Genomic DNA, 23275 nt, shown 5'->3' with positions numbered 1-23275 from the left:
AGTAATGGCCTCATTAATAATTCATGAAGAGACCATGTCTGGAGGAGGAGGAGGGGTAGCCCCAGGCCGCCTCCATGTTGGTGTATACACACAGCTGCAGTCACTACACGGGGGTGTCAGACACAATGCCGCCACAGTTGTCAGACAAACCCCTTTGTGTCTCCCCATGACAGGCGCCTCTGGGCACAGCAGCTGGCCTGGCCCTTCCCGGAAGTGACGTCACCTGTGAGAGTAGCGCACCTCTGCCCGTACACACAGCGGCTGCACAGGTACCTGGCTCCTCCCCCTCACTTCCGGCGCCCGGGGCTGCTGACAGCTCTCAGCGGAATGGCCGGGCGGACTGACCGGGCTCCGCTCCTAGACTGGGCCGAGGCGCCGGGGGTTAGTCCTGTCCCGGACGGAGAGCAGGAGAGCAAGTGGCCCCGGGGGTATGGGGCCGGCTGGAGCCGTACACCGCCGGGGGAGTTGTGCCCCCTGCCCCAGCTGGAGGATGATCACATCGTGGCGGTGTTCGTGGTCACATTCGATCCGAGGAGCGGTGAGTGGAGCCGGGGGAGGAGTGTGCTGTAATAGAGACTGGATATGATGGATGACTGTATAGAATAGTGACTGTATAGAATGGATGGCTATGATATAATAGAGACTGTATAGAATGGATGACTGTATAATATAGAGACTGTATATCATGGATGACTGGAATAATATAGTGACTGGATATAATAGTGATTGTATATAATGAATGACTGTATATAATAGAGACTGTATATAATTATAGTGACTGTATATAATGGATGACTGTATAATATAGTGTCTGTATATATTAGTGACTGGATCTAATTGACTGATATAAAGAATACAATGGATAACTGATATAATGAATTTGTAATAGTGACTGGGTATATGAATGACTGTATATAATGGAGGACTATATATTATTGACTGTATGATGACTATATAATAGTTGCTGTAATAGTGTCTGTATCATATAATGACTATATAACAGATGGCTGTAATACTGCTATAGCGACTGTATGATACAGTGATTGGATGCAATGGATGATGGTATGATATGACTGTATAGAATGACTATAATTTGACTGTTACGACTGTATATAACAATAACTGTTATTACACTATCTGGATAATGAGTGACTATTTTATAATGTATGAGTGTATTATATTCACTATAAAATGACTATATTATGTGATGACTGTATATTGCTGTATATATTACTTTTTTTTTTTTTAATGTAGATTGTGAGCCCCACATAGAGCTCACAATGTACATTTTTCCCTATCAGTAGGTCTTTTTTTTTGGAATATGGGATGGAAATCCATGCAAGCACGGGGAGAACATACAAACTCCTTGCAGATGGTTTTTTGCCCTTGTCGGGATTTGAACACCAGGACCCAGCGCTGCAAGGCTGCAGTGCTAACCACTGAGCCACTGTGTGGCCCCATATTGCTGTATATATTACTGTACAGTGGTTTATGATGACTGTATATTGTAACTGGCTGGATAATGAATGTATATAGTGCTAATGCTGACTGTATGTTATATTGTGGCTCATGACTATATTATGTGCTGACTGTATATTGTTGTATATATTACTGTACTGTGGTTTCTGATGATGGTATATTATAACTGGCTGGATAATGAATGTATATAGTGACTATATAGTGCTAATGCTGACTGTATGTTATATTGTGGCTCATGACTATATATTAGAATGGGTATCTGTAGTATAGGACACCAGTGAGTGTACAGTATCTGTATATTAGATCTATATACCTTCTATATCCAGTCATATCTATAAACACAAGGCGCTATATGTTATAATGGAGGACTGTCGTCACGCTGTAGTAGTCATTGTATCCCGACCGGACGTCTGCATTGATATATTTTGCGTTATCGCAGGGTTTGTTGTTTTTGGACGACTGTCATGAGAATTTCCCCGCCTGTTCTTGTAGACACAGATAGAAGTTAACTGTAGACGTGCTACGTGTGATGGGCACCTGTATGTGCTGTATACTGTGTGAGTGTATATGTAAGAAGGTATGATGTGTAATATGTCAGCATTGTGTGACGCTATTATATTGTACTGTATGATGGTACTCGTGTACCCTGCCACTTTGGTGGGAGCCTTATGGGGGGTATCCACCATGTGTGGTCAGTGCACAGATCATTAGACTAGGCCGACATGGTGACTTTAGCTGCTCCTTCACCACTGTTAGGTAATGGAGACACGTTGCGACCCCCGCCTGCTGCAACTTCTAGTCGCAAAAATGCGTTGAGCAATGTTGGGGTCGCAGTAATCCTTGGTCATGTGCTGGGAGTCGCAGCCAAATTCTCTATGTAGACCCAGCACGCAACCGGGAAACCCCATGCTCTAATTGTAATTGCTGTAATATTCAATGGTATATAATCTGCTATTGAACCCACCTCTGCTTGCTGTCTGAATTCTCCCTTCGATCATCTGCTGTAATATTCAATGGTATATAATCTGCTATTGAACCCACCTCTGCTTGCTGTCTGAATTCTCCCTTCGATCATCTGCTGTAATATTCAATGGTATATAATCTGCTATTGAACCCACCTCTGCTTGCTGTCTGAATTCTCCCTTCGATCATCTGCTGTAATATTCAATGGTATATAATCTGCTATTGAACCCACCTCTGCTTGCTGTCTGAATTCTCCCTTCGATCATCTGCTGTAATATTCAATGGTATATAATCTGCTATTGAACCCACCTCTGCTTGCTGTCTGAATTCTCCCTTCGATCATCTGCTGTAATATTCAATGGTATATAATCCTGTATTTCACCTCTGTATTTCACCTCTGCCTGATTACTGAACTATATCCTAGCATTTCATCCAGGCTGTATATTTTTTGCACTTCCATGTCTTCTTATCTGCACTAGTGTCAGTCTTTTGATCTTCACTGATTTTATTGGTGTTTCTGGCCAAGTGTTTACTTGGATCCACACTGCCAGTCTCCTCATGTGTCACAGTTTGTAGATTAATTAGTTAACGACTTAAATTTGTGCTAGTCTGAAGCTGTGCTTTCCTATATAAGTAGATATAGCTTATGGGGTGCATCTCATATGCGGGGGCATCTCATCTGCAGCATGCATCTTAACCAAATTGCATCTTAACCGAAGTGCAGATTAACCAAAGTGCACTTATACATGGCACGAAACAGGCTAACCATGGCAGAACACCAGGTAAATTTCAACCTAAAACAACAAGTTTTACCTCATGGTATCCTGTAGCTGCACTGTCTCTTACTATCTTAGCCATTGTCTTCCTGCAGATCTCTCCTCCATCTCTACCACCAGTACACACCATCCATATCAGTCCCTCTTTTCTTCCTTCTCCCATGTACAGCTCTCACACACTTTTCACACTCTTTAATCATCCCTTTATTTCTTTTAGCAGTGACACCAAACAGAAGCGCCCACATAAATCCCTGAACCACCTTCTGTCTCTGTCCATGTTACTCCTCCTCGCTGCTGGGGACATCTCTCCTAACCCCGGCCCTCCTTCCTTCACTAACTCTTCTTCCTGCACACATAGAAGGCCTACAAACCTCATCAGTATTTACCGTGTTCCTTCCCCTCATCTCTCCCCTGTCTCCTTTAACTGCTCTCTCTGGAACGCCCGCTCAGTGTGTAACAAACTAGAATATATTAATGACTTATTCCTTAGTAAATCCCTCGGCCTGCTCGCCTTTACTGAAACTTGGATCCAGCAGGCAGACACTGCCTCCCCTGCTGCTCTGTGTCATGGTGGCCTACAATTCTCACATACCTCTAGGCCTGACAACAGGCAGGGTGGTGGGGTAGGATTACTGCTGTCACCGCAGTGCATTTTTCAGTCCATTCCCCCGGTCCCCTCACTCACATTCTCCTCATTTGAAGTCCATGCTATCAGACTTTTCCGGCCACTCTCCTTACGTGTAGCTGTGATCTACCGCCCACCTGGCTCACCCTACCAATTTTTGGACCACTTTGCTTCTTGGCTTCCCCACTTTTTATCCAGTGACATTCCTACCCTCATCATGGGTGACTTTAACATCCCTATTGCCCCCCCTCACTCCCCGGCTGCCTCACAGTTTCTCTCATTAACCACTTCTCTTGGTCTCTCACAATGTTCTTCTTCCGCCACACATATAGACGGTAACACGATTGATCTAGTCTTCCATCGACTCCTCACAGTCTCTAAATTTTCTAACTCTTCTCTGCCGCTTTCTGACCACAATCTTCTATCTCTCACCATCAGTGCTCTCTCCCCTTCACAAGACGCCCCTACCCATCACACATATAGGAACTTGCGTGCTATTGACACCCAGCACCTCTCAGATACTCTACAGTCCTCCCTGTCCCCTATCTCTTCAATCTCCTGTCCCAATCTGGCCACCAGTCACTATAATGATACCCTCAAAAATGCATTGGATGAGGTTGCTCCCCCCTCCACTCGTAAAGTCCCACATAGGAGGCATCAGCCCTGGCACACGCCACAGACACGATTTCTTCAGCGCTGCTCTAGGTGTGCCGAACGTCTATGGAGAAAATCACGCTCACCTGCAGATTTCCTCCACTTCAAGTTCATGCTTAAAACATATAGCTCTGCCCTTTACCTTGCCAAACAAGACTATTTCACCGCCCTCATCTCTTCTCTCTCCAGCAACCCTAAAAGGCTTTTTGAAACCTTTCACTCCTTACTCACACCCAAGGTGCAGACGCCATTCACAGACCTTAGTGCTGATGACCTGGCCATGTATTTCCATGATAAAATTGATAAGATCCGTCAGGAAATTACTGCCCAAGCCCCAGGTGGCATTGACTCCCACACCTACGATAGTACTGATCCCCTCACCAGCCACACTTTAGACTGTCCATTCTCATCTTTTGAACCTGTCACAGAAGAGGAAGTTTCCCAGCTACTTTCTTCATCTCGCCCCACAACCTGCAGTAGTGACCCCTTCCCCTCACACCTTCTCCAATCTCTGTCCCCTGCTGTCACTACTTACCTTACTAAAATATTTAACCTCTCTCTCTCTTCTGGAATCTTCCCATCCTCCTTCAAGCATGCTGTTATAATCCCGCTACTGAAAAAACCCTCCCTGGACCCATCCTGTGCTGCTAACTATCGACCCGTCTCTAACCTCCCCTTCATCTCTAAACTTTTGGAACGCCTGGTTCATTCTCGGTTAATCCGTTATCTCTCTGCTAACTCTCTGCTTGACCCCTTACAATCTGGTTTCCGCGCTCTGCACTCTACTGAAACAGCTCTCACAAAAGTCTCTAATGATCTACTAAAGGCTAAATCCAATGGTGACTTCTCTCTTCTTATTCTTCTGGACCTCTCTGCAGCTTTTGACACTGTTGACCATCAACTTCTCCTCACTATGCTCCGCTCAGTTGGCCTCAATGACACTGCGCTCTCCTGGTTCTCCTCTTATCTCTCAGGCCGCACTTTCAGTGTATCATTTGCGGGCTCTGTTTCCTCTCCTCTTTCCCTTGCTGTTGGGGTTCCTCAGGGCTCGGTCCTCGGCCCCCTGCTCTTTTCTCTCTACACAGCCCCCATTGGACAAACCATCGCCAGATTTGGCTTCAGGTACCATCTTTATGCTGATGACACCCAATTATACACATCTTCCCGTGACATCACCCCTGCACTCATTCAGAACACCAGTGACTGTCTCTCTGCTGTCTCTAATATCATGTCCTCGCTCTATCTGAAACTAAATCTCTCTAAGACTGAACTACTACTGTTTCCACCATCTAACAGATCTGTCCCTGATATATCCATTGCAGTCTCAGGCCTTACTATAACTCCTAGGCAGCATGCCCGCTGCCTTGGGGTCATATTTGACGCAGACCTTTCCTTCACCCCTCATATTGAATCACTCGCACGTTCATGTCACCTCCACCTCAAAAACATCTCCAGAATACGCCCTTTCCTTACCAGAGATACACTAAAGACACTTATTGTCTCTCTGATTCATTCTCGCCTTGACTACTGTAATTCCTTACTAATCGGTCTTCCCCTCACTAAACTCTCTCCTCTACAATCTATTCTGAATGCAGCGGCCAGGCTCATCTATCAGGCTAGACGCTACAGCGATGCCTCCGGTCTGTGCCAGTCGCTACATTGGCTGCCTATTCATTATAGAATAAAATATAAAGTTATTACTCTCATCCACAAGGCTCTCCATAATGCCGCACCTCCCTACATTTCTTCCCTCATCTCTGTCTACCGCCCAACCCGTGTTCTCCGCTCACTCAATGACCTAACACTTACATCCTCTATTATCAGAACCTCCCATGCTCGTATACAAGACTTCTCCCGAGCTGCACCACTTCTCTGGAATGCTCTACCCCGGACAATCAGATTAACTCCCAACTTCTACAGTTTCAAACGCAAACTAAAGACGCATCTTTTCAGACAAGCCTATCACAATTCCTAATGCACAAAATTGTCTGAACACTGTATAAGCAATGCCGCCCCTGCTACCTCCTGTGTCACCCTCTCTACCTCATAGATTGTAAGCTCTTTTGAGCAGGGCCCTCAGTCCCATTGTGTGAAATGACGTTCTTTGTTATGTATGTCTGTATCTGAACCCTATAAATTGTACAGCGCTGCGGAGTATGTTGGCGCTATATAAATAAAATGTATTATTATTATTATTATTAATTGTAATTCGTATAACCCCATATAAACCCAAATATTTCTATTCATTCATTGTCACTATTTTTGGTTAATATTTTGTACCTCCATTTTCCAACCTGCAATCATCCATATAGAGGCTTCCCATACTTGTAGCCCCACAGCTGGCAGCCGCTGTGGAGGATGGGTATATAACGTACCTTCCCATCTGCCAGGGTGTGCCATACACGTGTCTCTATTGTCACCGGTCTTGTGACTCCTGTTTTACCTGCGTCTGTGTGATATTATCTGGCACCTGCTTCATAGGTAGCAATGGCAGGGAGAGGGTTACTCCTCCTGTCAGGCTGCCATCTACCTCCGTCATTGTTTCCGCTGCCAGGTCCAGGATTTATAAGGACTCGGAGCTGCCCTATATTTGTTTTTTTTGGGGTTATTGTGCGGGACAAGTTACAGCTCATGGAAGCGAATGGGTGTTTCCGACCTCAGATAAGAAAGGGAAAAAAACCCATCATCAAATAAATTTATAAAAAACTTAAAATTAATTGAAATATTTAAAAATAGAAAAAAAAAAGAGATGGTTAATTGTTTTTTTTTTTTTGTAATACACAAATATGTGTTTTTTTTTTTTTTTTTACAGTATTTTTTTTTATTAGAATTTAGCATTCTGTCCTCCTCTGTTACTCCTTCTGGAAATATATGAATAAGTTCATTGGAGGTGACTAGAGATGAGCGAGTACTGTTCGGATCAGCCAATCCAAACAGCACGCTCCATAGAAATGAACCTGGTACTTCCGCTTTGACGGCGGCCGGCCGCTTAACCCCCCGCGTGCCGGCTACGTCCATTCATTTCTGTGAAAGCGTGCTGTTCGGATCGGCTGATCCGAACAGTACTCGCTCATCTCTAGAGGTGACCATTCTCCATGTGAATTAGTTCAGTCCCTCCACATTCAAAGGCATGTATTCACACGGACAGACACACTCAAGTTTGTGCTGGTGTTTTCGGACGCGCACCACACTACAGTACCCTAATCCTGTCCAGTTAGCAGACATCCTGTATAGACAGGAGAAATGTTAACCCTCAGTTGTCGGTAATTTTTTAAAATTCAGAGCAATAACAGAGGAGGGTCGCGGTATGGTTTTTGATCATGTGCTTTGTACCCACACTATACTACAACGCCCTGTACTGTCCAGTCGGTGCTGACCTGGTCCAAATCGATAGGAGAAATGGAAACACAATGTTGTGACTTTTATTTTTCCCTAGAGGAACAACACGATGCAGAGTTCTATGAAAAGTTGTTCCAAAATTGGGATACAATTAATACTAAAATAAGACCGGTCAGATTTTAGATCTGCAAAGCTGGGTAGTAGCTGTAAAGGCGCTCTTATGTTTGTCAGCCATGAACCGCTATCTCTAATACGATTGGGATTATGTAATAGATTTCCTCGTTGGTATGTGGTGTGAGGCCGTTGACTAATTTGGTATCGCACATGACACATCCTCCTTTCGTGCCGCTTATGTCAGAAGTTTTACTTAATAAAAGAGTAAAATGTCTCGCTCTGGTCGTTACTTGTTCTGCTTTTTGTATATTTCCTCTTCAGGACGTTACTTTCCAGTAAATGCTTTCTAGAATAGTGATCTGTCGTGGAACTGTGCCGAAACTACTACTCTCAGCAGGCTGTGAGGGTCCAGGGTTAAGCAGTAGGGACTAACTGGTCTGGAATACCCCTTTAAGAGGACCTGAATTTGTGTATCCTTTAGTAGTTGCCACTCCATTGATTCCGACGCAGTTGGAATTTTTCCTCTAGCCCCCACCATTCCCGAGGTATCATTTCTCATAGGTTCAGCACCCAATATACTGATTTGGGTTTCTACTTTCAGGTGGGCGGTCTCAGACTACTGGCTCCAACCTAGAACCGCCCACTGGATAGTAGAGAATCAAGCTAGTATGCTGAATGTTAAAGCAATGATTGCTCAGGAACGGTGGGGGCTAGAGAAAAAATTCCAAGTGTGCTAGAATCAGTGGCGTGCCGACTATTGTTGGATCCAAAGAGGTGGAATATGGCATGTCATTTTTAGACTAGAAAGCAGAATGGCAAGCTCTGTGTGAGAAGTAATGGTGGCTATTAGAGATGAGCGAGGAGTATTCGATCGAATACCTTGCCGCCATGGGAATGCGTGTAAGCGGACGAACACCAAGGGGTTAAGCGCATTGAATGTTCACTGGGGTTCGGCCGCTTACACGCATTCCTATGGCGGCGAGGTATTCGATCAACTACTATCCGCTCATCTCTAGTGTCTATAGTAGTTGTCCAAGAAACTGATACAACTGAGAAACTTCAGGGTTTAATCTTCTTCATCAGTTTATTCTGTCTGGGCAGGACATGATGGTGTGTAGATATACTTTGATTTATAGGAACACGTGTGTTATGCCTCGTGCGGGGCCTAAGGGGTGGAGTGTGACACAAGGATTTAAAGAGAGAATCCCGGAGTCGTGCTCTGCAACCTCAGGTCCTGTACTAAGCATATAACATTAGTTTTGTGCGTACTTGGGAATGAGGTTCAGGTTTCTGATGCTGGGGTGGCAAAGTGGGGCCCATCGCGCTTATCTCCTAAGGGGGCCTCCAGATATTCGACCCCCAGACACAACCTGAGAATGGAACATGTAAACCTCTATTCCGCTAGCCCACCCAGGACTTTTCCATAACCTGCTTCTCTATTACATACTATATGGAGATATCACTGACACACAGTATGGCAGTTGTATTTGAACAATGACTGGCAGTATTATATGAAAAATGAATGGCAATGTTATGTGGACACTATCTGGTAGTATTATTTGGATATTATGTGCATTTACTAGTTAGACATTATATGGCGGTATTATATGAGCACTGTATAGGAGTGTGTGCCAAATTTTTTGTACAAATTGTGAGCTGGAGGCCCAACTCTGTTTGTAGCCTTGACTCTGATGCTCTATAAAGTCGCTGCTGTTCCTGACATTCTGCCCATGCCTCAGAAACTGGCCAAAGACAGGAGATTTAACTATGTGGTGCACTCCAGTAGGTTGTCAGAACCTGGTCAGTAAATGGCTAAAGTTTATAAAGATATAAATTGCTTTATATCTGGGATCAGTCTTAGAGGGCGTTTCCACTCTTGGATGGCATTTCATAGTTTACTTATAGAATTAGAGTAATCTAGAGATGAAGATGAGTCACTGTGTACATATATTACATTACATATCCTGTACTGATCCTGAGTTATATCCTGTATTATACTCCAGAGCTGCGCTCACTATTCTGCTGGTACAGTCACTGTGTACATACATTACATTACTTATTCTGTATTATACTCCAGAGCTGCGCTCACTATTCTGCTGGTACAGTCACTGTGTACATACATTACATTACTTATCCTGTATTATACTCCAGAGCTGCGCTCACTATTCTGCTGGTACAGTCACTGTGTACATACATTACATTACTTATCCTGTATTATACTCCAGAACTGTGCTCACTATTTTGCTGGTGCAGTCACTGTGTACATACATTACATTACTTATCCTGTATTATACTCCAGAGCTGCGCTCACTATTCTGCTGGTACAGTCACTGTGTACATACATTACATTACTTATCCTGTATTATACTCCAGAGCTGAACTCACTATTCTGCTGGTACAGTCACTGTGTACATACATTACATTACTTATCCTGTATTATACTCCAGAGCTGCACTCACTATTCTGCTGGTACAGTCACTGTGTACATACATTACATTACTTATCCTGTATTATACTCCAGAGCTGCGCTCACTATTCTGCTGGTACAGTCACTGTGTACATACATTACATTACTTATCCTGTATTATACTCCAGAGCTGCGCTCACTATTCTGCTGGTGCAGTCACTGTGTACATACATTACTTATCCTGTACTGGTCCTGAGTTACATCCTGTATTATGCTGTACAGCTGCATTTACAATTCTCCAAGCTTCACAGCTGAAATCTCTCAGCATCCCCACTTGTTCTGTGTTCTATGTCTCAGCAGTATCTCGTTTTGTCATCACCTGTGTGGACTGACCATGACTTTCTTCTCCAGGGAACATTATAGAGTGGTGTCTGCCTCAAGACATCGACCTGGAAGGAGTGGAGTTTAAGTCGATGGCCAGTGGATCACACAGGGTCCAGTCAGATTTCATGTAAGTATCGGGATTGGGAGTTATAGAAGGGTAAATGGAAGAGAATGAAACCTGCTATGTGTAATATATGTAATAGGAGAAACCAAATATGTTCATCCTGATCTTCCTGCTGCCTGATCAGAATGCCAGCTTTACAGTGAAGACTGACACGTGCAGATATATACAGTACTATACAAGTTCTGTGAAAAGCTGGGTGATGTCTCGTATTGCCAGCAATTTGGTTGTCACCCAGCAGTACCCTGGCAGTCTTTACCCATAAGCACTTGCTCTCTGTCTGTGACTTTCACTCTATTACCTCTTCTCGATGGATGTCTTTAGTCACGGCGTAACCTCATAAAATATTAATGTCTAAAAATGCAAATATTTGTCGCTATCGCTTTCTCTGCGAGAGCCGTGATATTGGTTCCCATACATTATTTAGCCACGCTCGCCGTTTCTACGCTCCGTGTCGGATTTTCTCGTAGTTTGTTATAGGAAAAATTTCTGAGCTCAAAATGCTGTTTTTATTATTCACGCCAATGTTCTCTAATGCGGAGGACTGATTGAAGGATGTCCTCAAGTCTGATTTTTGTATAAAATTATGATGTCTAATTTCAGGAAAACTTAATAAAAAAAAAAAAATTGTAATTTTTGAGCAAGAGCATAATAAAAAAATGTAATTTTTTTTCATGCTTTGTACACCAGAATAATTGCCCTGTTGAGTTTTCTTCTATGTTGGGTTATCAAAAATTTTTTTTTAAATTTCTGTTCAGCGATTATTTAGTTTTATCTGTTTATGGGAAAGCTGGGTGATGCTCAGCATGGCCGCCATTGTGGCTTCCGTCACAGTTCTGGTCTTTGTGATAATAATTTGTGGCCCTATTCTGCTTGTCAATGGGATTGGGAGTCAAATAGAAATCAGCTAAGTTCTTTATAATGTAATTGACACTGCCTATTATGTCACCAGTGTAGTTCTGGCTCCTCGGGGGCGGTCCTTAAAAATTTTCATAACTGGACAGTGATTTTATTACAAACAGTTATCATTGTAACCCTTCTTCGTTGGTTTACTCATAGATACTTCCGTAAAGGCTGCTTCTTCGGCCTGGCGTGTTTTGCCAACATGCCCGTGGAGAGCGAGCTGGAGAGAGGGGCGCGGATGAAGTCTGTGGGTATCCTGTCGCCCTCTTACACCCTGCTCTATCGCTACATGCACTTTCTGGAGAACCAAGTCCGGTAAGATTATTAGGAATCCTGAATTATACTAGACTGATGTGCCTAACGGGTGACATTGGGGCCCCCAGGGGCTACATGTGTGTAATTACTAATTTAACCCCTGTTATGACACAACTCTCTGTGGTCTCATAGACCCTTTACCTGTAGTTGACAGTAGTCCAGGTTTTTACTGAACCAGACCGCAAAAGGGGCAGAGTTTGTGCAAATTTGCCATTAATGGCGGCATTTCTTGGAGAAAAAAAAAAGTTTTCATAGAAAAACTTAGGCTGCAGCAACTGAACCAGGGTTTAGGCAGGGATATCCTGATTGAGGGTCTTCGCACCAGTAGGGGTGTGGACGAATGGTGCATCTCTGGCCGTATCTGTGTTGCATAGACGCCCCGCTGACCCGCAGAGACCATTGGTAGGACTGCGCCTTGCAACTGCATGTGGCTATTGGTCACTGCGGGTGATGCCACATAGATGCAACTCAGACCACATCGTATGCGCGCAACATTAAAGGAGTTTTCTGGGACTTCTATATTGATGGCCTGTCTTTAAAGTAGGTCACCAATGTGTGATTGGTGGAGGTGCAATACCCAAGACCCCCGCTGATCAACTGTTCACGAGGACAGTAGCTCCGTCCTATTCAAGTGATGGCACTAAGCTGCAATCCCAAGCACAGCCACTATGCAGTATACGGCGCTGTGGTTGGTGTTCAGTAGAGAGGCCGCAGCTGTATGTCCTGACGAAACGGGGAGAATCGGAGCTAGCTTTGATCCTAGCAATTGAACTTCTTAGGCCTGGTTCATATCTGCGTTGATAATTTGTTTGGGGAGTCCACAGCCCCCCCTTTCCCGAATGAACTAGCGAACGCATTGGCAAGCGGTATACAGTGAAAGTGAAATGGGGTCCGTGTGCCTTGCGCATGGTCTCTGCACGAGCCATGCGGACAGGAAAGTAGATCTTGTACTACCCTTCTGTCTGCATGTTCCGTGCAGAAAGCACATGGACCCCATTATAGTCTATGGGGTCCGTGTGTTTTGACTGCACACCGCTTGCCAATGCGTTTGGTAGTCCGTTCGGGGGGGGGGGGGTCCTGACGCAGATGTGAACTAGGCCTAAGTTGTCTTGGTCAGTAGTGACCTTGGAATCTCTATGGTTAGCGGGAGGGACCTCCATCTTTTACCCCGCCTCAATGTGATCATGGATTGCCGATGGGTTTCCAGGTCTGGTATCTTCGCTCTACTATTAGATCACTATTACATAAGATCCATAATGCGCTACAATACAGAAGTCAAGTTCCCTGCAGTGTGACTACCCAAAAAGACCAATTAAAATGTCTTAAATATTTTTGATTTTCCATTGGCTGAGCTTTGTGGGGACTTGTTTTTTTCAGTTTCCTTGTACTTGTCATTGTTACCATTTTAGCAAACAAACAAGTTTTTGATAAGTTTTTACATATTGGCTAAAGTGACCATTATCTAGATGGGGTCAGTAGGGGCTCAGTGCTACTTAATGTGTTTTTGTGGGGTTTTTTATTCAGTTTTAACTAAATGAAAGAAATTTTTTTTAACTTGGGTTTTTTTGTTTTCTTAATTGATCCTTTTTATGAATTTAATTTTTTTTTTCCTCCCGTTTTTGCCTCTGTGTCGCAGGCATCAGCTGGAACTGCCCGGCCACTACACGCCTCTGGAGGCCTTTTATGAAGACAAGAAGGGGGTCTTACCCGTTGGGGTCTCTCCCCAGTCCTGCCAACCTAGTGTTCACTGGTTGTCAACGATACACAAGCACCTGTATCCGGAGATGAAGGTCAGAATTTTGACACAACTCCTTATCCCCCCCCCTCCCTAACACACATGGGTTCACACGGTATTTTGGACCGGAATTTGACGTGGAGGCCGCCTCAGATTCCGGTCCAAAAAACGGGTATCTGCGACTGGATACCGGTGAAGTGCACCGGCATCCAGTCGCGGCACTCCCCTCCTCCGGATTAGGCCCAAATGAATGGGCCTCGTCGGGAGGAGGGAGTGTCTTCAGGTGGACATCGCAAAGCGAATCCGCCTGAAAAATGAGCATGTTGCTTCTTTTGTTCCGGCTCCCATTCATTTCAATGGGAGCCATTTTTTTGGTCATTATTTTGAGGCAGATTCCACCTCAAAATCCTGACCAAAATACCCCGTGGGTAAAGCAAATGTCCTTGACCTTGATAAAACCGCTTTTCATAGACTCAGGAGCTCACCCTAGTGGTGGTTGCAAGCAGATAAAAGTCTTCCTATAATTGTAGGACTCTGAGCAGTAGTTTTTGGAGCTTTGCAGCCTGTGTAGATATATTATTAGTAAGATATATGATTATAGAGCGAGGTGCACATTAAAGGGTTGGGGGGGGAGGGTTCAAGTCCAGCGTATGAATGTAGCCATTTATTATTAAGGGCTTTGGCGTAATGTGCAGAACAATTGATTATGAATGAATATTTCAGTGTATTCTTGGCGGGCATCTGCATTACTAGGCATCTTATGCAAGAGAACGTGGCGGGGGGGGGGGTGTAAAAAAGCTGATACGGTATTCAGAAAATCAATGGGCGTTATGCCCGACGCCTTCTCTCGCTATCTGTCCTAGTGCTGGCTTTCTCTCCTTCCATCCCAGTTTCTCTAATGTTTTATAGACAACCCTCTCTAGACTAAACTCTAATAATTTTGCCCCCCCCCCCCTCCCTCAATGAATACTATTTTGTATATTGAAGTCTTAGGCTGACCTATGTGTCTCTATAGTTACAGACTACAACAAAACCTTCTGTAGTCTAATCCTTCTGCTATGGTAGAAATCTATTAAGATCCCCAAACTAGGGATATTACTTTGTCTGTGTACTTCCAATTCTTAAGTACCCTTCCTAAGAGGTGAAGGCAACGAGCACAAGACCCTGTACCATATATGAAGTCTTCTCTAAGATCTCTCGGTGATACTTTATCAATTATCGTAGCAACTCTGGGGCTTGTCCTGACATTTCGTCCAATGAGAATGGTGCCTTTAGAGTGTCGCTTCCAATCAGAATCGCCTACAATGCAAGCATACATTAATATATCCTTGTACTATTTCGCTTGCCTGACACCTGTAAGCTGATATACAGCCCAATTTATGTGTTACCATAAATACCATTATCCTTCTTTGTTGTAGATCACCCACCCTGCTGGTTGTATGTCTCAGTTCATTAAGTTTTTTGGGGAGCAAATCTTTGTCCTCTGGAAGTTTGCATTGCTACGGAAGCGCATCCTGATCTTTTCGCCACCTCCTGTAGGTGTCGTCTGCTACAGAGGTAATTATTTTTCTTTATTATTGTGTGTCTGTTGTTATGGTTTAGTATTTTCTTAAAGGGGTTCTACCATTAAAATCCAATTTTTTTTGTTGATCACACGTAAGAATAGCCTTAAGAAAGGCTATTCTTCTCCTACCTTTAAATGTCTTCTCCGCGCCGCCGTTCGGTATGTAATCCGATTTTTTGTCGGTATGCAAATGAGATCTTTCGCAGCACTGGGGGCGGTCCCCGATGCTGTGAGGGGAATCTCCAGCGCCGCTGCCTCCTTCTTCAGGAACGGCCTCTCTACGCGTCTTCTTCCAGCGCTGGGGGTCATACTTCTAGGCCTCGGGCAGAGCTGACTGCGCAAGTAAGCGGCCATTTTCTTGTGGCCGTGGGCAATTTTTGTCCATCCTTAGGATAGGCCATTCATATCTGATCGATGGGTGTTGACTTCAGTGTCCCCTGGCCACTATACAGGCCACATAGCCTACGACTTCCAGTTCCGTGTTGTATATACTACACAGACTGGATGGACCTCCGAATATCTGTGCTGCATGAGGGCCTGCTGTTGGCCTCCACTTGATTTTTGAGGATCCAGCGGTCATACCCTATCCTTAAAGGCACAATCCCTTTAATGCTCCAGGAGAGAAAGTAGACGTCTATAAGTGGCCCCATTGGGTACAGGGTGCTCTGCTCTCAGCTTGCAGTCAGTCCCGCTCCCTTCGATGAGCCACCCTTCCTTACTGTCGGCCATCAGTAACCTCAGTGTCACAGGAAGTAGCTAACTTCTCCTATTTAGATCACATATCAATCTCCATGGCCGTCAGCCCGGCCCATTAAATCTCCATCTTTTCTTATGTACTTACCATACCGCTCTTGTACTTTTATTGCTCATATTATGCGCCATAAACTTTACTATTGTTGATTCTGTCGCGCAGTTTACTGCTGTTGCTGTCTGGCCAACGTCACTTTACCTGGTGTCGGAGTCACCGCTCCGGAGTCTAAGCCTTTCTTCTATGTAAATGTGGCTGATATCGAAACCCTTGATGATGAGGTTTCCTACGTAGCCTGTAAGTATTTGAGTTCTGGGGTCCATCACCACAATACACGTCTTAATGATATAAGGTTCTGCGGATATTATCACTGCGTAAGGAGAGATCACCTTCACAAGCGTATGGAGACTTACAAAAGCCTTTTTCGCTCCACTGGGGGATTATGGGAAAAATATGCAAATCTGTTTCCAATGATGTAAATAGGAAATAGATATAATAAATATATACCGCACTAAGTGTAGTTTTTGAGATTCTGAATGATGGGGTTCCATGTAAACCCGCTTCTCTAAATGAGGATTCGGTAGCGATCAAGTGATTGTTGAGGATCTGGTTTAGAAACTATTGACCATCGCTGCAGAAATTTTTTGTACAGCAGCCACTACAGGAGAGATGTGGTATTACACGGCCCCATTTACATGAATCATACATTGAGTCCTCCAGGCTCTTACAGTGACTTTTCCATGGAGAAGCCCCATCTCTATGCTATCCGTATAGCCTAGTAGGGTATACTAACAGGGATTTGGGTTTTTGGTAATCAAAATGTCTACTTATATTGAGGGCTCCATTTTAGCGCTCATTTAGCAGCTTCTGCTCCACGCAGACAGTTTGTGACCTCACCCCAAATCTGTAAACGTGACCCATTTCTAAAGTTTCTCCTCCATAGACTCCTTCAGAAATGGACACAACCCTTTAGACTCATTCGCTCCTCAATCACTTTTTGATCCATTACGTACCGTATATACTCGAGTATAAGCCTAGTTTTCAGCCACAATAGTAATGTATAGAATCTCCCATGAAATAGTGAAAAAAAAAAAAAAACCTTTAAAAAAATATAATAAAAAAAAAATAAAATAAATGTTCTAAATCCCATTTTAATTTTAAAAATTTTCCAGTAGCTGCTGCATTCCCCCCCCCCCCTTCGGCTTATACTCGAGTCAATAAGTTTTCTTAGTTTTTTTTGTGGTAAAATTAGGGGCCTCGGCTTATATTCGGGTCGGCTTATACTCGAGTATATATGGTAATTGATTCCTTAAATCTAAGGATACGGCAGCAGAACCAACACTTCTTAATCTTGGACCTTGTACATGTGTGAGTTACGTCTTACCCTGTCGTCCAATTTCTTGTGCCCAGGTACGACCGAGAAGATTTTCGAGCAGAAGCAGGATCTATATGATGTTTACGTCGATAACCAAAATGTGAAGACTCATCTGGAACATCTCCAGCCCCTACTGAGGGTCAACAGTGCGGACAAAGAGAAATACCGGCGGCTTAATGATCAGCGGTGACTGCTCCTCCTCTTTTCATCTAAGATCCAGATGGGATACTGGTCACCTTCTTAAAGGGGAAATTCACCTTGAAATATCTTCTTCTGATTTGCGTGATCTACAGTGATCAGGAAAGTTCTGTGGCCACACCGAAGGGATGAGTGTTTTAGGGCTTGTTCACACGGGGTGGATTCTGATTATGAATCCACTTCCGAATCCGCCCCCTCACAATAGACGTCTATGCAGACCACTAGCTTCCTTTTTATCATGAGCGGTATGCTCCGGCTCACGGAAAAAAGAAGCGAGCTGCTCCTTCTTCAGGCGGATTCCGTCAGCCCCGGCGTCCGACTCGCGACAGCACACTCCGGACTAGGCCCATTCATGTGAGCCTACTTCGGAGAGGGGAGCCGCGACAGTCGTGGCAGGCCCATTTTGGTCCAATTCTGATGCGGCTTCCCGCATGACAATCAGGACCAGAATACGCGGCCCCGTGTGAACGAGGTCTTACAGAACTTTAGTGGCCTTTCTTGTGTCAGTATGTCTTCTCACTAGGTGTACAAGGTGGACTTTCCCTTTAAGGAGGTTGTGAACTGATCTAACCAGCTTCAATACCTAACCATAGCTAATATGACCTGTTACATGAAGTTTTTTATTTCAATGACCTCATGTAATACAGTGGGGCAAAAAAGTATTTAGTCAGTCACCAATAGTGCAAGTTCCACCACTTAAAAAGATGAGAGGCGTCTGTAATTTACATCATAGGTAGACCTCAACTATGAGAGACAAAATGAGAAAACAAATCCAGAAAATCACATTGTCTGATTTTGTAAGAATTTATTTGCAAATTATGGTGGAAAATAAGTATTTGGTCACCTACAAACAATCAAGATTTCTGGCTCACAGACCTGTAACTTCTTCTTTAAGAGTCTCCTCTTTCCTACACTCATTACCTGTAGTAATGGCACCTGTTTAAACTTGTTATCAGTATAAAAAGACACCTGTGCACACCCTCAAACAGTCAGACTCCAAACTCCACTATGGTGAAGACCAAAGAGCTGTCAAAGGACACCAGAAACAAAATTGTAGCCCTGCACCAGGCTGGGAAGACTGAATCTGCAATAGGCAACCAGCTTGGATTGAAGAATCAACTGTGGGAGCAATAATTAGAAAATGGAAGACATACAAGACCACTGATAATCTCCCTCGATCTGGGGCTCCACGCAAAATCTCACCCCGTGGGGTCAAAATGATCACAAGAACGGTAAGCAAAAATCCCAGAACCACACGGGGGGACCTAGTGAATGAACTGCAGAGAGCTGGGACCAATGTAACAAAGCCTACCATCAGTAACACACTACGCCGCCAGGGACTCAGATCCTGCAGTGCCAGACGTGTCCCACTGCTTAAGCCAGTACATGTCCGGGCCCGTCTGAAGTTTGCTAGAGAGCATTTGGATGATCCAGAAGAGTATTGGGAGAATGTCCTATGGTCTGATGAAACCAAACTGGAACTGTTTGGTAGAAACATAACTTTTCGTGTTTGGAGGAAAAAGAATACTGAGTTGCATCCATCAAACACCATACCTACTGTAAAGCATGGGGGTGGAAACATCATGCTTTGGGGCTGTTTATCTGCAAAGGGGCCAGGACGACTGATCCGGGTACATGAAAGAATGAATGGGGCCATGTATCGTGAGATTTTGAGTGCAAACCTCCTTCCATCAGCAAGGGCATTGAAGATGAAACGTGGCTGCTTCTTTCAACATGACAATGATCCAAAGCACACCGCCAGGGCAATGAAGGAGTGGCTTTGTAAGAAGCATTTCAAGGTCCTGGAGTGGCCTAGCCAGTCTCCAGATCTCAACCCTATAGAAAACCTTTGGAGGGAGTTGAAAGTCCGTGTTGCCAAGCGACAGCCCCAAAACATCACTGCTCTAGAGGAGATCTGCATGGAGGAATGGGCCAACATACCAACAACAGTGTGTGCCAACCTTGTGAAGACTTACAGAAAACGTCTGACCTCTGTCATTGCCAACAAAGGATATAGAACAAAGGACTGAGATGAAATTTTGTTACTGACCAAATACTTATTTTCCACCATAATTTGCAAATAAATTCTTACAAAATCAGACAATGTGATTTTCTGGATTTGTCTCTCATAGTTGAGGTCTACCTATGATGTAAATTACAGACGCCTCTCATCTTTTTAAGTGGTGGAACTTGCACTATTGGTGACTGACTAAATACATTTTTGCCCCACTGTACATCACTTCCCCTGTAGTGGTCACTGTGTATACTGTATCTGTATACTATCTGTCAGGAAGTCGGCAAGCTCACTATGGTGTAGCGGTCAATGAATCACCATCTCCCAAAAAAAAAAAAAAAAATTCTATTTGATGCTGCCATGGTTACAGACTACAATCTCTGTATGTCGTCTGATCCGGCAGACATATTGCTCTCTCCATCCTACCCAAAGGGAAGCAAAAAAGAAGGTCTGGGGATAAAATAACACAATTACAGAGCAGACTACACAAGGATTGTTTGTAGTCTGTAACCATGGAGACACACAGCTCTGCATAGGAGCTGTGTACACAAAACGAAAGAAGATTTTCAAGCCTATTTGCAGTTATTTGATTTTTTTATTTTTTTATTTTTGTTAGACACACAGAGGTTTGTCTTTGGTTAGTTGCACCTATTACGTTATTTTTGTAGTTATTATATATAATTATTATTTTTTTTAATCCAGACAACTGCTGATGTACACGCAGGAGGTAGACGGGGACTGTTCATCCTGTGAGGAGGATCTATTCATTCTGTAAGTCAATCTATACTACACATAGCGGTCCTATGCTCCGAAGGGTTAATTCCAGGGAGATGGCGCCGTAATATCCGCTTATTTGTAAATCCTCACCTCTGATCGCCTCCTCTTCTTGCCCTGCAGATTCTTCATGGAGCAGAATAACAGGATATTCCAGATCCTTCTGGAGGTGGCATCGAGCCAAGATAAGACTCTCACAGCCGATCACGCCCGCAGCATGGGCCTGGACCCGCAGGGCGACCGCAACTTCCTCATGGACCTTCTGGAAGTGTACGGTTTTGATCTGATGCTGGTCATTGACAACCCGTGTTGCCCCTGACACTGTGCAGGAAGCTTCAGCTTGTCTCATGTAAATATACAGACACTTGCAGACTGACTGCTGAGGCGGACAAAATCGAGCTCCCCTCCCCCAGTACCGGAACCGACTGTCACAAGTAAGATATGCAATAAAGACATTGCAGGAGCCTTGGTACAGACGGATAAGTCACCCTGCAAAAAGAGTCATGTGACTACTTATCAGCACAGCAAGGAAGCAACCATGTTGTTCCATAGATGTACGAAGTCACACAGAGGCCTGAGCTACTGTGAGCCTCGCACCTCTGTGACGTCTCTAATACATGGAGAACATGTGAGCTACATAATGGTTTCCTCATACTTAGATGTTTGATCTGCTGTAAGTCTTATGTCCACATATGTACACCATCTACATAAAAAGTTATTACATCCTCTATTATACTCCAGAGCTGCGCTCACTATTCTGCTGGTACAGTCACTGTGTACATACATTACATTACTTATCCTGTATTATACTCCAGAGCTGCGCTCACTATTCTGCTGCTGCAGTCACTGTGTACATACATTACATTACTTATCCTGTATTATACTCCAGAGCTGCGCTCACTATTCTGCTGATGAAAATGAACGCCACTAGCTCTGGGCAGACACTGGATGTACACAGTGACTGCACCAGCAGAATAGTGAGCGCAGCTCTGGAGTATAATACAGGATAAGTAATGTAATGTATGTACACAGTGACTGCACCAGCAGAATAGTGAGCGCAGCTCTGGAGTATAATACAGGATAATTAATGTAATGTATGTACACAGTGACTGCACCAGCAGAATAGTGAGCGCAGCTCTGGAGTATAATACAGGATAAGTAATGTAATATATGTACACAGTGACTGCACCAACAGAATAGTGAGCGCAGCTCTGGAGTATAATACAGGATAAGTAATGTAATGTACGTACACAGTGACTGCACCAGCAGAATAGTGAGCGCAGCTCTGGAGTATAATACAGGATAAGTAATGTAATGTACGTACACAGTGACTGCACCAGCAGAATAGTGAGCGCAGCTCTGGAGTATAATACAGGATAAGTAATGTAATGTATGTACACAGTGACTGCACCAGCAGAATAGTGAGCGCAGCTCTGGAGTATAATACAGGATAAGTAATGTAATGTATGTACACAGTGACTGCACCAGCAGAATAGTGAGCGCAGCTCTGGAGTATAATACAGGATAAGTAATGTAATGTATGTACACAGTGACTGCACCAGCAGAATAGTGAGCGCGGCTCTGGAGTATAATATAGGATAAGTAATGTAATGTATGTACACAGTGACTGCACCAGCAGAATAGTGAGCGCGGCTCTGGAGTATAATACAGGATAAGTAATGTAATGTATGTACACAGTGACTGCACCAGCAGAATAGTGAGCGCAGCTCTGGAGTATAATACAGGATAAGTAATGTAATGTATGTACACAGTGACTGCACCAGCAGAATAGTGAGCGCAGCTCTGGAGTATAATACAGGATAATTAATGTAATGTATGTACACAGTGACTGCACCAGCAGAATAGTGAGCGCAGCTCTGGAGTATAATACAGGATAAGTAATGTAATGTATGTACACAGTGACTGCACCAGCAGAATAGTGAGCGCAGCTCTGGAGTATTCTATAGCATAGGTAATGTAATGTATGTACACAGTGACCCATCTTTTTATGTGGATTGGTGGCTAGAAGTGGACATACCCTTTATTAAGGGAAACTGATTTTATGATATTCCATTCTAACAAAACCAAATCTAACGGTTAATAGTTTGCACATAATTACTTTGAAGCAGTTTTTTAAAGGGGTTTCCTTTTTTTTTTTTAAACCCTGAAACAGTGCCACTCGTGTCCATTGGCCGTACTTGGTATTGCATCCCATTCATATTGCAGCTCATTCTAATTCACTTACATATCAGATACCGCCTATGGACCGGTGGGGGCGTGTCCTCAAAAGTCTAGTCCTAGACAACCCCTTTAAAACTGGTGCCCAGTTACACGTAAATACTCCAGATACAATTGGTAAGTATCTCCAATTTCTGTCACTTACTGATTGACTTTTCACCCCCCTCCTGACATTGGGAATGATGAGCAACATGGCAGAGAATGGAGCATTGTTTGCGTTGATGGTATGAACGATAGCCAAACGATTGTGTAACCAATGGCAACCAGCCAGCTGCTTAAAGGGGTTGTGCAGGAGTAGAAAAACCTGCCTGCTCTCTTCCACCAGAAATGGCGATGTACCTGCTCACAAGTTGTGTGTGATATTGCAGTTTAGTCCTATCCGTCTATATGGGGCAGAGCTGCAATACCAGACACGACCTATGGACACTAGTGGCGCTTTTTCAGGAAGAAAGCAGCAATGTTTTGTTTTAACCCTGGGCACCTGCTTATCCTTAACTAAAATGCAGTAAGCACCTGAAGCTCCCCCTAGTGGTGACTCTAGGCAGACTA

The 23275-nt window shown here is 44.0% G+C and overlaps 1 protein-coding gene across 1 annotated transcript; it reads left to right on the top strand.

The window, feature by feature from the left end:
• The first annotated feature begins 221 nt into the window (after positions 1-221).
• On the top strand, positions 222-21286 carry DENND11 (DENN domain containing 11). Its single transcript, XM_075275241.1, has 9 exons — positions 222-538; positions 10769-10868; positions 11922-12080; positions 13717-13870; positions 15234-15372; positions 16293-16424; positions 17538-17688; positions 20417-20485; positions 20612-21286. The coding sequence occupies exons 1-9, from the start codon at positions 328-330 to the stop codon at positions 20805-20807; spliced, it is 1311 nt and encodes a 436-aa protein (XP_075131342.1). The 5' UTR covers positions 222-327; the 3' UTR covers positions 20808-21286.
• Positions 21287-23275: the final 1989 nt, after the last annotated feature.

This window comes from Leptodactylus fuscus, chromosome 5 (assembly GCF_031893055.1).
Source record: "Leptodactylus fuscus isolate aLepFus1 chromosome 5, aLepFus1.hap2, whole genome shotgun sequence".
Taxonomy (NCBI): Eukaryota; Metazoa; Chordata; class Amphibia; order Anura; family Leptodactylidae; genus Leptodactylus; species Leptodactylus fuscus.
The sequence above is the reverse complement of the archived record's forward strand: the minus strand, read 5'-3'. Positions and strand labels throughout refer to the sequence as shown.

Coding starts and splice junctions, on each gene's coding strand:
- DENND11 (XM_075275241.1), top strand. CDS start 328: ATGGCCGGGCGGACTGACCGGGCTCCGCTCCTAGACTGGGCCGAGGCG. Junction 539..10,768: donor CACATTCGATCCGAGGAGCG/GTGAGTGGAGCC, acceptor TTTCTTCTCCAG/GGAACATTATAGAGTGGTGT. Junction 16,425..17,537: donor TGAGGTTTCCTACGTAGCCT/GTAAGTATTTGA, acceptor TCTTGTGCCCAG/GTACGACCGAGAAGATTTTC.